Source organism: Toxotes jaculatrix, chromosome 8 (assembly GCF_017976425.1).
Source record: "Toxotes jaculatrix isolate fToxJac2 chromosome 8, fToxJac2.pri, whole genome shotgun sequence".
NCBI lineage: Eukaryota > Metazoa > Chordata > Actinopteri > Toxotidae > Toxotes > Toxotes jaculatrix.
The window spans coordinates 1628368-1643488 of NC_054401.1; the positions used below are offsets into that span (position 1 = coordinate 1628368).

A 15121-nucleotide genomic window follows, 5' to 3' on the forward strand; every position below is an offset into this window, starting at 1 on the left:
ACTGAAAACACCACAGGAAACAAATGATCAAGATTTTAATGCCAAATGTAAGACTTGAATTTTGATTGTAAGACCTGTGAGTCCTCTAAAAACCTCACAGTATTTCAGTTTGCTGGTGACAGAAGATTTTTTATGTCTCATAATGTTAATCACTGGAAAAGTTCAGTGCGACGGATGACGCTGTGAAACAAACTGTAATTTAATTCTTTTGTTTCAGATCTGATGATATGATTTTATAATTAACAGGAACTTTTATTGAATCACATTATGTTTATAGTATCCACAACCCTCTAAAGGAGGAGATGACTAGCTAATGGATGTACATAAAGTATGTATACAATATAATGTATAATAATATTTATGCATTATAAGACCTCATCCTCCTCATGTCATCATTATGTAATTAATAATCATTATTTATGGCAGATTTCCTTCTTTTCAAAGATAAAAACAACAATAATATATATAAGTAAACAATAATATGACATTAATTACCAGCTGTAACACACAGTATGACTGGATAAAAGAAGTTGGCTCAGCAGAATAATATGTTATACTCAGTACTGTTTGCCTTGAATGTCTCTTGTGAGGAGACTGAAACAGGAAATATAAGAATGTGTTTTCATCAGTAAACATTAACGACCTTCACTGTGATATGATCATTTGTGGAGCTGATTCTCAGGCGTTGCGTTTCTGTGCTGCGTGACCCTGAGGCCCCTGCAGTGTGCTGAAAACACATTTTGTAATTTCACACCATGAAAGCATCAGAGATGTAAACATTGCTATTAATAATGTGTGTTTGGAGCTGCAGATAAACAGTTTTCATGTGAATCAGACTCAGACCTTTGGAAGAAAGTGACCAGTGAGTTTTTTTTTTTTTTTCTTTTTTAATCTTTATTCAAATAATAGGAAAGTTGGAAGAGTGAGTGGGATAAAGGACGGAAAGCAACAACTAAAAAGTCTAAAAATTCACTGGTCAGCTGCTGTAACATGTAAAGGTCACCCAGACACTTCTCCACAGTCGCCTCTGTGTTCAGACCCACAGCTGCTAACAAATAGGATGCGACAATCCTGAAGTTGAAAAAGGAAAATAGGAAAAAAAAAAAACTTTCAAAGGCTTCCAGGACAAGAGGGAGGGAAAGGGAAACTAGGCCATGAGTTTAATTCATTCTGATTTACCCTTGCATCCAGGAAACACAACCTTGTTGAGAGAGCTCCTCTGAGGGAAAATGGGTTAGCTTTCTCTCCCGTCTTCACGCAGGAGAGGCCTTGAGCTTCCTCACATGAGCCTCCGGTAAAGCTCCTAGTCAATTATTTACCGAACAGCTTCTTGTTTTTTAGTTTTTTCTCTGTGGTTCTTTTCCTCTGTGTTAAATCAGCAGGATGACGGCCAGCACCCAATTAACCCTCCTGTCTGCTAATAGGAGCATTGGTGTTAAATGGAGTTGGAGTGGGTAGATGTAAATTCTCATGTAATTTGCCAAAGACACGGATTAATGTTCAGCGGAGCACAGTGCAGAGCAGGGTGAGGACAAATTTAAAATTCATATTTAGAGAAGAAATGAAGAGGTTTTATAGTTATGTCACCAATCTCCTAGCAACCAGAGGCTGGCCCCATCATGGAGGTCCTGTGGAGAAGTGGCTGAGAACAAATTATGGATGAACATGTTACGAATGGGCAACGAGAGAGAGACAGAGAGAGAGATACCTGCTGGGGATTGTTTTGGCTGTGGATTTGGTGAAATAAAGTTTTTAAATTAGAACTTGTCAGGAGTTAGCACGGTCAGCCTGAATGAAGTTTTCGATAACTCCCTGACAGAATTCACCCAGAATTTCCATTATCAGATAAATCTACAGTTTTTTTTCTTTATTTCTTTTACACATTTCTTAATGTAATGGAAGATAAAAAGAGAAGAAGCAGAGAAGAAGATGAGGATTTTGAGAGAACAAAGAAAAATTGCCCTCAATCAGCTGCGAGATTGGCAGGTTTCTGTCGAGACCTCGTCATCATTAGTCTTGAGTACAGAAAACTTTATTAAGCCATAGCTGCAGCGGACAAAACGACCTCACCCCGCGTGCTCCATCATATCACGATTCTCAAACAGAAAGACGATTAAAAGACAAGTTCAGGATGAAAAACAAACGTTTTTTAGTTTGGTTAGTTTTAAACGTGATAAGCAGGACGGTGGTTTGTCTTGAGGTCAGAGCGTCATCTAAACAAAAGGTTTGATTCCATGTTTCGTCTAAACGTCCTTCAGCAGAGACACCAAACTCACCCGGTTCTAAGCTTCTCTCAATAAGAGCTAAATACCTAAATAGTGAAATGTGTTAGGCTGCAGAAAACCCACTTACCCCCCTCAGCCCTGTGAGGATAAATCCTTTCTAGTGCTGTATGCTCCGTGTTTACACACTTCCATCCCCTTTGCACTAACCCCTCACCCCCTCATCCCACCCCTCCATTTATCCATCCCCTCCCTCCACCCTCTGCTTGGCCAGTGTGCAGTGGTGCAGTGCTGTTAGCTGCTCTCTTCACCCGCCCTGGTCGCCACTTACAGCTCAGTGTGTTCACTCTGTTTACACTGATGGGTGAATCTGAAATCTCAGGAAGTTTCTTTAGCTGCGAGGACATTCTCAACTTCAACTCATTGTGTAAAGATGAGAATTTTTTCCACTTACACTCGCTTGAAGTAAACAATTCAACATATATGGAGAATAAAGTTTCCAATAATGAATAAATAATATATGAATATTTAGCTTTGGGCTTTTCTTTAATAAAAATTCCCTTGTTTTTCCTATATAATTTGAGCCAAAATACACAGTTCTCATACCCATAAATTTCCTCAGCAACTTTTAATCAGAAATTATGGAGCGTCACCAGAGACAGGATAGCTTCTCCTTCAGCTTTAGTCAGACCAATTTCTCACACTTATTCTCTTTATTCCCTCCAAAAAACAAGTTACAAAACATTGCAGAAGTAAAACAGAGGCAGAGATCAAGGGCAGGAAGGTGCCCTCGTCCTCCTCTGTGCTAAACTGGGTCCCAGGCAGTGCGTACAGTACGGTGCAGCTCTGGCCCATATTCTATATATAGAAGTTCTTCTTTCAGATTGAGTTGGAACAGGGTGAAATGGGTCGGATGGCTGGACAACCCGAGGTTCTTGCCCTTGATTTTTTTTTTTTTAATTTTTTCAGGACCCTGGGCTGTCTGGAAATCCACTTTCATACGTCAACTGAGGCAACAAGGCCGAGCATTTAAAAATTCAATAGAAAGAGTTAGAAGAGAACAAGCTGTTGAGGTGCAGTCTATTAAGCCGAGTATTTAGCGTGCAGGGATATTTCTGAACGTTCCCGGTGACGAGCACTTGTCAGTGGGGGTGGTGGGATGCAGCTGGAATGTGACGCGCACGCTATGAAATGTCACAAATAACCCGATGCAATAACCTGCTGCTGCGACAGGAGGTCTAACCTGGCATGAGACGTGAAAGGCAACACAGCTTTTTGGCCTTTCCACCAAGTCACCTTGCATGCTAAAACTGAGTGTGTGTGTGTGTGTGTGTCTGTGTGTGTGTGTGTGTGTGTGTGTGTGAGAGAGAGAGAGAGAGAGAGAGAGTTTGAAGGGTTAATTTCCAAAACTAAATCTTTCTACCTTAAACGACCTGTTTCCAGTGTTTTAGCGTATTTTATCCCACTGAAAACAAATGAATAAATAAGTGATGTGTGACACTTTTAGGCTGATTTCCTGCTGTGTGTGATTCATGACTGATCTCAGGTCATTTAGGTTCAGTTTTAAAGATATGAATTAAAACCTGTCACTGGCTGGGGGCAGGGTTAGAAAAGGTACGATTTGCTCTGGAAAATGTTCAGTGAATGAACTGAAACATGAAAAACCACCAACATGATCTTTTGAGTCCAGTATCTGGTCTGTAGGATCCAGTTTGGGTGGGAGAAAAATCCCCTTATTTATTAATATTTGTCCGTCTGAGTCCTTAGTTTGGTAACAAATGGACATCTATAGGTTCAGTGAGAATATTTCAACCTGTTTCAAACCTGTTTTCTAAAATTAGACGGTTTCTTTTTGTTCCAGTGCATCAAAATGTTGATTCGTTTTAGTGTCGAGATGCAGACACTCAGTTCCAGAAAATTCTGAGACGAGTTGAATTTTGTCAGACGCAGGTTGAAATATTCACTGCACTGGCAGAATGTGTGAACAAAATAGGGTTTTTATTTCTAACAAATAAACAGAATGATTCAATTCAACTTTATTGTCAACACCAAAACAAAGCACGGCTTGAAAACCTGCAGATGTGTTTTGATGTGATCTTTTATTTTGCCAAGTAAAACATTTTAAAATGGTCTAAAATTCTTTTTTGATATACATAATAAAAAAAAATGTAGATTTCACATTACAAAAAAGCCTCCACCTCATCCAGTAACTTTTAATCTTACTGTGATTAAAACAAGTGTTTTTATAAATGAGTGTCTGTACTTTGACACAGTTTTATAAGAGTTTATAAAGTTCAATCTGGTTTTGGAAAGACTCTTCTGGTTGTGATTGGCTGGTGTGACTGGTTGTTATTTCACCTGCAGGCTGGTTTGCACTGCTGCTGATCACTAACTGATCACCTGTCCATTAATGTATGTGTGTGTATGTGTGTGTGTGTGTATGTGTGTGTGTATGTGTGTGTGTGTGTGTGTGTCGGGGTTAACATTCACACAGCACACTCTAAGCCCTCCCCCTCTTCCTGTCTCTCCACCAGTCTACAGTCCCACAGCCCACCTTCTCCATGCCAGTCACCGTGCCAGTATCCAATCAGAACGCAGCGGCGGCGGCAGCCCTCCAGTTCAGTAACAACCCCGGCGGCGCCCTGGTCACCACCACCTCCTTCGTCACCTCCACCCTCACAGACCCTCGCCTCCTGTCACCACAGCAACCAGCTCTGCAGAGGAACACCGTGTCGCCAGGGTTGCCACAGCGACCAGCCAGCGCAGGTAAGAGAAGGGGGGAGACGCAGTTGGACTGGTTTGGTTTAAACTGTGTTTCTGTGCGGAGTAAATATTTTATTCTAGCTTTTCCATTTGCAGTGATTTGATTCCCTCCTTGAAAAATCTTCAGATTCATAGCAGCTGATAACTTTTGCATTAACAGCAGTTTGAAATGAAATGAGGAAGAAAAAAGATCCACTGACAAAAACTTCTTCCAAAGAAAATGGAAGGAAAAAGCCTGTGCCGCCCACACCGTTTGATTGACAGGTGCTGTGGTGCAGAAACAGCAAAAGGAGACAATGTTCTAAAATTAAAAGAAATTCACACGTTTGTTTGAATTAATGATTCAAAGAAGAGGTTCACGTTTTTTCAGATCGCTCTTCAGACAGTGCTCACATGCCCACATGTACATCGAACGCGCCGTTGGTTGCTTTAACTTTTCCTCCAGTTCATACTGGCTGCAGAGAGATGAATCTAAAACTGTGTGAGCCGTCACTGAAGCTGCTTCAGAAGCAGTTACAGTGACCAGTAACTCTTCAGGTGAACATATGGGCAGGTAAGCATTGTATCAAGACAGACTATCAGATAACCTGAATGAACATTAACGACATGACTGCAGACGTTCGTAACCGTGGGTCATGTTAGCAGCATGTTTCATACGTTTGACTCGTTTCCCTGTTTGAACTGCGTTTCCTCTCGGTCAGAACAGCCTTTGTGCGTTTGGCTTTCATGTTTGTTTCAAACTCTTCTCCTCCCCGCGTCAGATAATTGTGTACTTTTTCTCACCAGTGCTCCGACAGTTTGGCGGCAGGTCATTTGGCGTCTGCCTTACATGTTAAAGTGCTGATTGCTAAATGTCTCTCAGAGCTGAAATAATCTGAGCGACCTTTATAGACATGGTTGTCATGGTGATGCAGTCACTTGTTACAGGTGTTGTTTGTCTGCTGCACACTTTGTGCGACAGCAGCGTTTTATAGAGAACTTTCTGAGCTGACAAACACAGAAGTACGTCTGTGTACTGGTGTTCTGTCCGGCCTGCACGCTCGGGTACCTGTCGGCCCGGGTCACTCCCGTGTGCTCACACAGTGCACACTGCCTCATAATGACAGGGATCCATCATTGGTTAGACTGAGGCTGGTACGCTCCTGCGTGCGCCTGCTGCCTCTGTGTGGCAAACCAATCCCTCACCCTCTGACTAAAAGGATTTGTGCCCCATTTTTGCGTCTCAGACAAGGTTACTTATCAAGCTTTGTTCCGACCAGTATAATCTCATTGTAAGTCAGAATTAGGTGATGTAACGCGCAACAAATGCATTACAGCATCTTTCATAACATGCCGTTCTCCGAGGCAAGAGGGTTTCACATAGCAGTAATGGACGCCTCCCTCCCTCCTCCCCCCTTCCTCATAACCTCGGCAGTGCAAATGCTCTGCTGTACCCTGCTATGCATCCCACATTTCCAGAGATGTATTGGGTTCATCATGTTTGCTTATTGGTGTTTTTCCATGTGTCGGTCCAGCCAGATATTTTTCAGTCACCCCTGACGACCCCGAGACGTTCTCAAGATTGTTTGAGCCAAAAACTGAATCTGTACCACGAGAGGGAAAAAGAAGTGTCAGCAGATAAAAATGCTGCCTGCCGTTTGGAGAGAAGTGAGGAGAGTGTTTGAATGAACATAAAACATACAGAAGTACTGAACTGTGCTGTTGAGGGACAGTGACATTTTAAAGCAGCAGTAACTGATTTTTATTTATTGTTGGTTGTTTGAAGGAAGCGAACGAAACAAGCTGTAAACACAACATCATGTCGCAGCTGCCTTTTTAAACATCTGGCAGACACATGGCATCATTAGCCCTCAGAGTCATTTCTGTGGCTACGCAACAAATGCTAAACCAATATTTAGTCTCCTTGAAAACCAAAACAATGAGCTGAAAGATGCTAAAACGCCTCCTAAAACCGAGGGGACCTGCAGAGCTGGCTGATGAAGCTACGGGAGTTTATCACGAGGAGCGACGGCTTTCCACTTACACATAATTAATTAATTCCAATAAAGATCATGTGTTTTCAACACTTTTATTTTTTTAATCGGGTTAATTTTTTTTTTCCACAATTTAAAACGACTCTGATCAGTTTTCCCTCCAAATATGAGATAAGTGCCACTCAGGAGTGGTGAAACCGGCACTTACAGATTAACTGGTAATGCAGAATTGAAACCAATTATGGTCCTTCATGGAGTGAAGTGAGTTTCGAGAGCAGTAGCACTTTTTTAATGACGTACTTGATTTAATGATATTTTTTCAGACTGGGATGTGCAGCATTTTAGATAAATGCTGTTCAGATGAACTGTTTGATATCACATCGTTTTCATGGCCTCACATTTAATGATCATGGTGTGTTTCCCCGTCCCAGGTGCTCTGCTAGGAGATCTAGGGAATTCAAATGGAGCATGCCCGAGTCCAGTCCGTAAGTAAACCTTCTCCTTTCCCATGCTTCACATGTTTGAGAAGAAACACACACACACACACAGTGCATCAGGTCGTCCGCCCTGCTTCTCTCCGCTTTCTGTGTTTTTTTTTTTGCTGGAAAGGAAATGATATGATTTTTGAGTCTGACTTACAGACAGAGTGATGCAGAATATTTTATGTGTGGCAACAGGCTCAGTCTCGTTTCCACACACACACACACACACACACACACACACGCTTGCTCACCAGCACGAAAACACCTGTTGACTGACGACAGCTGATGGTCACAGTACAAGCTGCTTGTAAACAGTCCAAAGAACAGAAAGGGTTTCAGGTTGTGAAAGAGAAACAGGAGGAGAGAGCTGGAAAAGAGGAACAGAAACTGAACAGGAAAACGCCTCAGCTGGTTTTGTGTTTCTCTTGTCTCAAAAACCAGAACTATGTTGAACATTTTAAAATTCATTAATGTTACACTCTTAGCCTGGTTTCTACCTGCTGGTTTGAGAGAAATACCAGCTCAACTGTTTGTTCTTTTGTCAACGACTGAAATTCACCTCCAGATTGATTCATGTTTTATATTATGTTTTATATTGGTATTATGTTTGGGACGTGGACGACATGGACCCAGACGTTTTCTGTTTGGAAGACGAGGGTATTTGGTTTTGTTTCGCTCAGTGATTCGAACACAAGCTCAGAGTTTGCAGCTGCTACGAACAGTTAACTCAGAGCCCCTGAAAATCTCCGGTATTTCACTGTAACAGTGAAAATCCATGTTGAAATAAGAAGAAGTCAAAGTTTAATGTGATTATGATGATGATCGTTATTTCTGAAGAAATTAACTCTGAAAACCTCAGTTAATCTGCTTCATCGCGACTGTGTGGGTGTAGCTTGATTAGGTTTGATTGACAGTGACCAAACAGCCCACCAGCTGTCATCAGAAAGAAGAGAAACACAGACGCTTCTTATGAATTAAAACAAAAACTGTTCAAACTCAGAGAGTTGTGTGTCCATGTCAGATCATCACTCGCACCTGTACAGCTGCGTCCATCTCTGTGGACAGTTTTCATGGATGCAGTCTCACCTGCAAACATCTGATTGGTCGATTGTTTTTTCTGAACAAATCAAAGCTGTGACTCAGACGAGCTTTGTTCAGACGGTCACAGTTTTAGTTTGACAACATTCGCACCAGGAGACAAACATCCGTCTGTAATGTCAGATTTCTCCTGAACAGTGACTCCGGGTTTTAAAAGCCCGGTATCCTGACAGCAGTCAGGTCAACACGCCTCGGCTCCACTGCTCCTCCCCCCTCATCTCTCCATCTACACCCTCTCCCTCCCCCCTTTCATCCTGTCTCTCTCAGCTGTTCCCACTCGTCTCCTCTCAGGAATAATCTACCGCCCCACCCCATTCACCAGCACCACCTCCACCTCCCCACCCCCAACCCCCCATCCAACTGTCCCTTGTCTTGGCACAGGACTCTCCTCAGAGGTGACTTTGACACAGGCCAGAGCTCTCCCCTTAAATCCCATTAGCTAGGACAGATACTGCCAGGCTGCCTGTAGTAATAGATATGGTGGGAAGGTGTGTTTTTTTTCTTTCTATATTCACTTGATAAACGTATTGTCTCGGGGTAAGGTGGGCCAAAATAAATCAATACCGTTATATTAACTTCCCCGCACTGTATCAGAGCTCGCTCCAAAGCCAACTTTCAATATTGATATTAGTTTTTCAAGGCTATTAATGAAAGAGTATGTACTTTCTACAAAGCTGTGCTCTTAGAAGTTCACCGTCGATCGATGCACAGGTGCTGCTGAAAGACTAGCTTCGTGTGATAATTAGCCAAAAAGAGGACACGCAGATTAGTAAATCATCGTAATGTCACGAAATCAGAGCTCTGCTTTCTGGAACATGATCAAATCTTACAAAGCTCCGTACTATGTATAAATAAAAAAGTGAATATAAAGTGAGTTTATTCCTTTAATGAGCGTACTTTGGCAGTTTTCCAGTTTTCAGTGTTGAATTTTGTCCAGTTCGGTCTTTGACTGGAAAAAGTCCAACTTACTTTAATGATGCTTTGGCAAGTGAGTGCTTTCATTCTTAATTGCTTCAGTTGATTTTGCTTGTTTGGTGTTTCAAACGTTCAAAAAGTCCCAGCCTGAAAATGATGTTACGAGTGGTCAGCAGTTACTCGGGTTTTGTTTTTCACAGTTTAATATTCTTCTGGTGAATTTGATTTCAGATAACTTCTCATATGTTTAGCTTTTTAAAGAATATATTTTACTGTCATGTTTTGAACAACTCATCTCATGGGATCAAATCTTATTTGTAGAGAATCAAGAAGGGGCAATAATCCGATTGGCTCTCTGCAGTCGAATAAGCTGGGTAACTTTTCCTTTGCCAGTAAAGGCGTATGTATGAAGTAGCTCCCCCTCATGGACAAAGAAACTTTGGCTGCATTGCGACATTTCAATTCCAAAAACTCAACATTTGACTTTTCAGCAAACGCACTTTGGCTGCGTTAAACTGAGTTTGAGCAGATAAATCAGCTGTTTTTTTATATAAAAATCAGTAAAATATCTTCTGTGTGACATTTAATTGCGATGAAGTTTTTGGCTTTAACGTTATCAAACAGTGGATGTTTCACAGCAGAGTGTTGTGGACCTCTCTGTAGCTGTGGACTGTAGATGGTCTGTGCTTCAGATCGAATGTCACTGGGTCCCCGTCCCTGTCCCTGTCCCTGTCCCTGTCAGGGTCCCTGCGGTTCCAACAGAGTCACGACTCCTTCGTGTGTCGGAACATGAAACCTCTTCATCTCAAAACGCAGCTCAGGTGACCTGATCCACCCGGCTGCCTGCCTCACTCTCTTTGTCCTTTACCTCTCTCTCTCTCTCTCTCTCTCTCTCTCTCTCTTTCTCTTTCTCTTTCTCTTTCTCTTTCTGCCTCCTCCTTTCTCATTTCCTCACACTTCTCTTGTTTCTCAGCTCCTGGTCCTTTTCCTTCTCCCCTCAACTTCACCACTGTCTCGTTTCTTCTTCTCTACCAGTGTGTCTCACTCTGTTCTGCTCTTCTCATCCCAGTCTTTCTCTTCCCTTTCTTTCCTCTGCTCTGTTTTTCATTCATACTTCTCTCCTTTCATCCCATCCCCTCTTCTTCTTCCCTCCTTCCTCCTCTGTCCATTCCTTCCACTTCCAGTCATTTTCAACCTTTTCCTCCTATCCTCCTATCCCTATCCTCAGCTGCTCTCTTCTCTCCTCTTCCTCCCTGCCTCTCCTCCCCCCTCTTTCTCCCTCTCCTCCTCCTCCTCTCTTGGATCTGTCGTTCTCAGCTGTTGTCCAGGGACTCGGGGCTCCGGGAATGTCACCATTGACGTCACCAGGCATTCCACACATTCCCACGCCCAGCTTCGCGTAATAGGAGACATCTCACACACACACACACACACACACACACACACACACACACACACACACACACACACTCAGACGGGACTCACACATTTACACACAAACACAGAGAGGAGCACATGTAAAGTGCATAAAAACGTACATACAAACAGTCAACATATATAAATAAAGCACAGACACATCAACATGTCTCTGTGACTCACTTACACGCTCAGAATAGGAGTGTGTTCAGCTTTAACACACACACACACACACACGCACACACACACACATACAGGGTCCAGTAGTTTTTTTGTGCAAAACAAAAATTCCACGTCTCTGCAGTGAAAAGACGAAGCAGATCGTTTAGTGAAAACTAAAAAGATGTTGTGGGAGAATTTCCTCCTTAACGTCTGGCCTTGCTCTGAGGAACCTTCTCTGGTTATTAGGTTATTTTAGACTTGGAGAAGAAGGAGGACATTTTGACTTGAGTCAGTTCACCCACATATTTTTTCCCTTGGCTGCTTGTGGAAATTCTTCATGCGGATAGTTTTGGTTTTCAGACAATGAAAGTGAATGAGAATTTGTTTGTGGTGTTCACTGCACTGAAGAAATGTTAAAAAGTTATCATCTGTATTTCCCTCCAGAAACATGTTGGTTTCTCTGGATAATCCACAGACCTCACCGTCAGCAGTTTTTATACGGACAACATGTTCGGTAAAAGTAGTTCCATAAAAATCAGTGAGGTCTGTGGATTGTCCAGAGGACCAAAGACGCTGCTGCAGGACAGAGACTTTGCTGTTGTTCAGATCTAATCCTTCGCTGCTCTGAGCTCTAAAAACAAAATACCACTCATCTCCATTGTCTTGGCTTGAAGGCAGAAATCTCAGAGATGCATATCTCCAGACCTCAGCAGATAAAAGTTAAAGTGGAAAACTTTAAGCGGGACGCTTTTTAAAACATCGTGCCAACGAACAATTTAAGGCGTCAAAGTTCACCGTGTTAATAGATGTTACACCGAAAAAGTAAAAATGCTTTTGGAGGCTCCGATGCAGTCGATGCTGTGTCCCATGCTCAGTATCGTCACATTTCTGTGTCACAATATGTTTTTCCACAATTTACTGTTGCACCGTGAAAGAATTCAACTGGGGTCTAGTGAAAATGATTGTAGAGAACACAGGAACACACAAGAATGCATGAGAAATCTGCATCTGTGAATTCCACTGAAATCGTTACTGGTACAATACAGTGTATAAACACACACACACACACTCTCTCTCACACACACACACACACACACACACACACACAGTACTCCAAGCTGTTTCTGTACGGGGATTTGGTGTTAGCTTGAGGGCACCTGCAAGACCTGCATTTCACACAGAAACTCGCACTCACTTTCACTCTGTGTGTGCGTGTGTGTGTGTGTGTGTGTGTGTGTGTGTGTGTGTGTGTGTGTGTGTGTGTGTGTGTGTGTGTGTGTGTGTGTGTGTGTGTGTGTGTGTGTGTGTGCGTGCGTGCGTGCGTGTGCGTGTACATACGTGCATGTAACTCTCAGAACTCGGGGTCACCACAAAGCCGCCACCCTTTTCCTTTACCCACAAACATGAACACAACGCAACCAGCTACAGATTCCTATCAGTCAGTGACGCACACATGTGCTAAGTGCACGTTACGTAACACACACACACACACTCACACACACACACACACACACAGGGTCACAGGATTTCCCAGATGCACCTGATTCAGAGAGGGTTCACTGTGCGTCAGCAGGACCCAGGTGATCTCGTTGGTCAGATGCCTGCTGGGAAACAAATTCCTCTCCACTCTCTCCTTCCACCTTTCCTTCCCTTCTCTCTCATCCACTAACTCTTTTGTCATTCCCTACTACCTTTCTTCCTTCCTAGCTTCCTCACTCCTCCTCCATAAATTCCTAACCTCCTCTTCCCTATATCCTTTTTCACTTTACCTCCTCTTGTCCTCTGCCTCATCTCTTGCCTCCATCCCTACATCCTTCCCTCCTTTTCCCTAGTCCCTTTTTCATTCCCTACCCCCTAAATTTTCTCTCCTTTGGTATTTCCTTCCTTTTTCAATCTTCACATCCCTACCTCCCGCTCTCATTCCCCACCTCTTTTCTCCTTTCCGCTTCTTCAGTATAACCAAACTCCTCTCTCTATCTGCCCATCCTCCTCCTTACTTCCTTTTTTTCCTACTTCTTCTCTTATTCTCTACTTCCTTTTTCCTACCAGGCCGTTTGGCCTTTCTAATCAGCTTCCTGTTTTCAGAAAACTCTGCACAGTGCTGTTTAAGTCTTGTGCATGTTCATTTTATTTCTATTAGACCAACAGATTATGTTTAACTTGTTTGGTTTATTTACCATCCGAGATAAACAGTTAACTAACCAGTAACTAACCAGTAACTTCAAATGAACAGCTTTTCAGCGTCCTCTCCTCTCCTTTCTTTCCGTGTTGTGTGTCCTCTTTTTCCCTCCATCGCTACACCCTCAGACCTCTCCCTCCTCCCGTCCTCCCCCACCCACTGCTTCCATCAACCCTCTTTACACTTTCTCCTTCCCGCCTTTCCCCCCCCCCTCCCTCCCTCCCACTGAGCTGATAGCAGAGGTAGTGTTCACTTGTTGTTGTTGTCAAGTTTAGTTTATGGGCTGCATGTGTGTGTTTGTGTGTGTTGTATGTGCGTGTTTCCCTGGAGTGTGTGTGACTGAGATGAAGCAGAGTCACATGCCGCTGTCGTCTGGAGGCGGCGTCATGGAGAACTGCTATCTGCTATCACACACACACCCTGACTCTGCCTGTCTGAGGGGAATACAGTGTGTGTGTGTGTGTGTGTGTGTGTGTGTGTGTGTGTGTGTGTGTGTGTGTGTGTGTGTGTGTGTGTGTCTGTGTGTCTGTGTGTCTGTGTGTCTGTGTGTCTGTGTGTCTGTGTGTTACGGCTGGGAAAGTCCCTGCTGTCCCTCTTTTATACTCTTGTGACTGAGTCTCTGTTTGAATCAAGGTCCTCTTATAACCTAACCAGCACGGACAGGCTGCTGTCTGCTGGAGTCTTGTTGTCATGACACCCAGACCCACACCCCGACCCCAGCTCAACTAAAAAAACATCATTAATCAACAAACCAGTCCAGGAAACATTAGAACTTATATTACAGAGGCACATAAAGAAGTTTAAGTAGAATTTTAAAACGGAGAAAAATCTGTTTTACCTGAAAATATTTCTGCAATACTCAAATCATGCACACAAACACACTGACGTGCTGCCCTGCGACTGAGGCGTGTCACGCATCAGGTACTGCGGTTAGTTACAGACTAACTGTGGCGTGGCACTGTAGGAGTTTGGAATGTGATCGGTCAGTCACTTTGAAAGGACGATAGGTTTAACAGACGTGATGCTCGGTAATCCTGTGACCTGGCAGGAAACCACTCCCACAAAAAAACAAAAAAAAACAAAAGAGAAACTGCAAAGAGTTTTTTTTTTTGTTTGTTTGTTTGTTGTGATCATAGTAACTGATGTGTGTCCAACGTCTCATACATCTTCTTCCTCTGACCCACTGAGCTTCACTGTTCCCAGAAACTATTAAAACACATCAGTGAGTCACACTGTTGCACTGGGTTTCTTCATCACACACACACACACACACACACACACTCACTCACACACAGTCCTGCTGCCCCAAATACTCAGTAGAGCACCAAATGTGGATTAATCCGCCACTGAAAATAGTTCCCAACAAATTCACCAGTTCCTAACGGTGAACAGCTGTTTCAGGAAATTCATGAAAGCCGGGTTTTCAGGGCAAACTCAGAGCTCACAATAACCAGCAGTTATACAGATGCAGATGGGAAATGAAGTTCACAATTGTAGTTCACAAGGTCCAAGCACTCAGGAAGCTCTAATCACTGTGGTATATTAGAAGCATGTTAAAATAATGTCTCCACATTAGAAGATGTTTCACTTGTTATAAGAAAATGTTTTTTTGCAGCGTAAGAGGGAAAAAGTCCAAGGACAGTTGTGTGTGTTTGTTTTCATCAAGCGCTGAGACGACTGAAACAAAAGAGGAAAGACGCAGAGCGAGTGCAAATAAATAGTTCTGGAGAGAGCGTGACACGGTTTTGATGTTGAGGAGCTGTGGAAAAATCAGAGCGCCAACAAACAGCGTTTGAGCTGCAGAAACGATGAGGAGCATGTGGTGCGACAGAGCGATCCAACTCGCTAATGAGAGCACACAGACAACAACTGACACACACACACACACAAAGAGCTGAATATACATACCCA

The 15121-nt window shown here is 43.0% G+C and overlaps 1 protein-coding gene across 11 annotated transcripts in view; it reads left to right on the forward strand.

Annotated features, from left to right (window-relative positions):
• Positions 1 to 15121, forward strand: part of mef2d (myocyte enhancer factor 2d) — an 89389-nt gene that overhangs the window by 57291 nt on the left and 16977 nt on the right. For all 11 annotated transcript variants that reach the window (XM_041043688.1, XM_041043696.1, XM_041043691.1 and 8 more), the window contains 2 exons: positions 4757 to 4988; positions 7390 to 7443. In XM_041043688.1, the coding sequence (XP_040899622.1) occupies positions 4757 to 4988; positions 7390 to 7443 (286 nt within the window). The remainder of the gene's footprint in view (positions 1 to 4756; positions 4989 to 7389; positions 7444 to 15121) is intronic.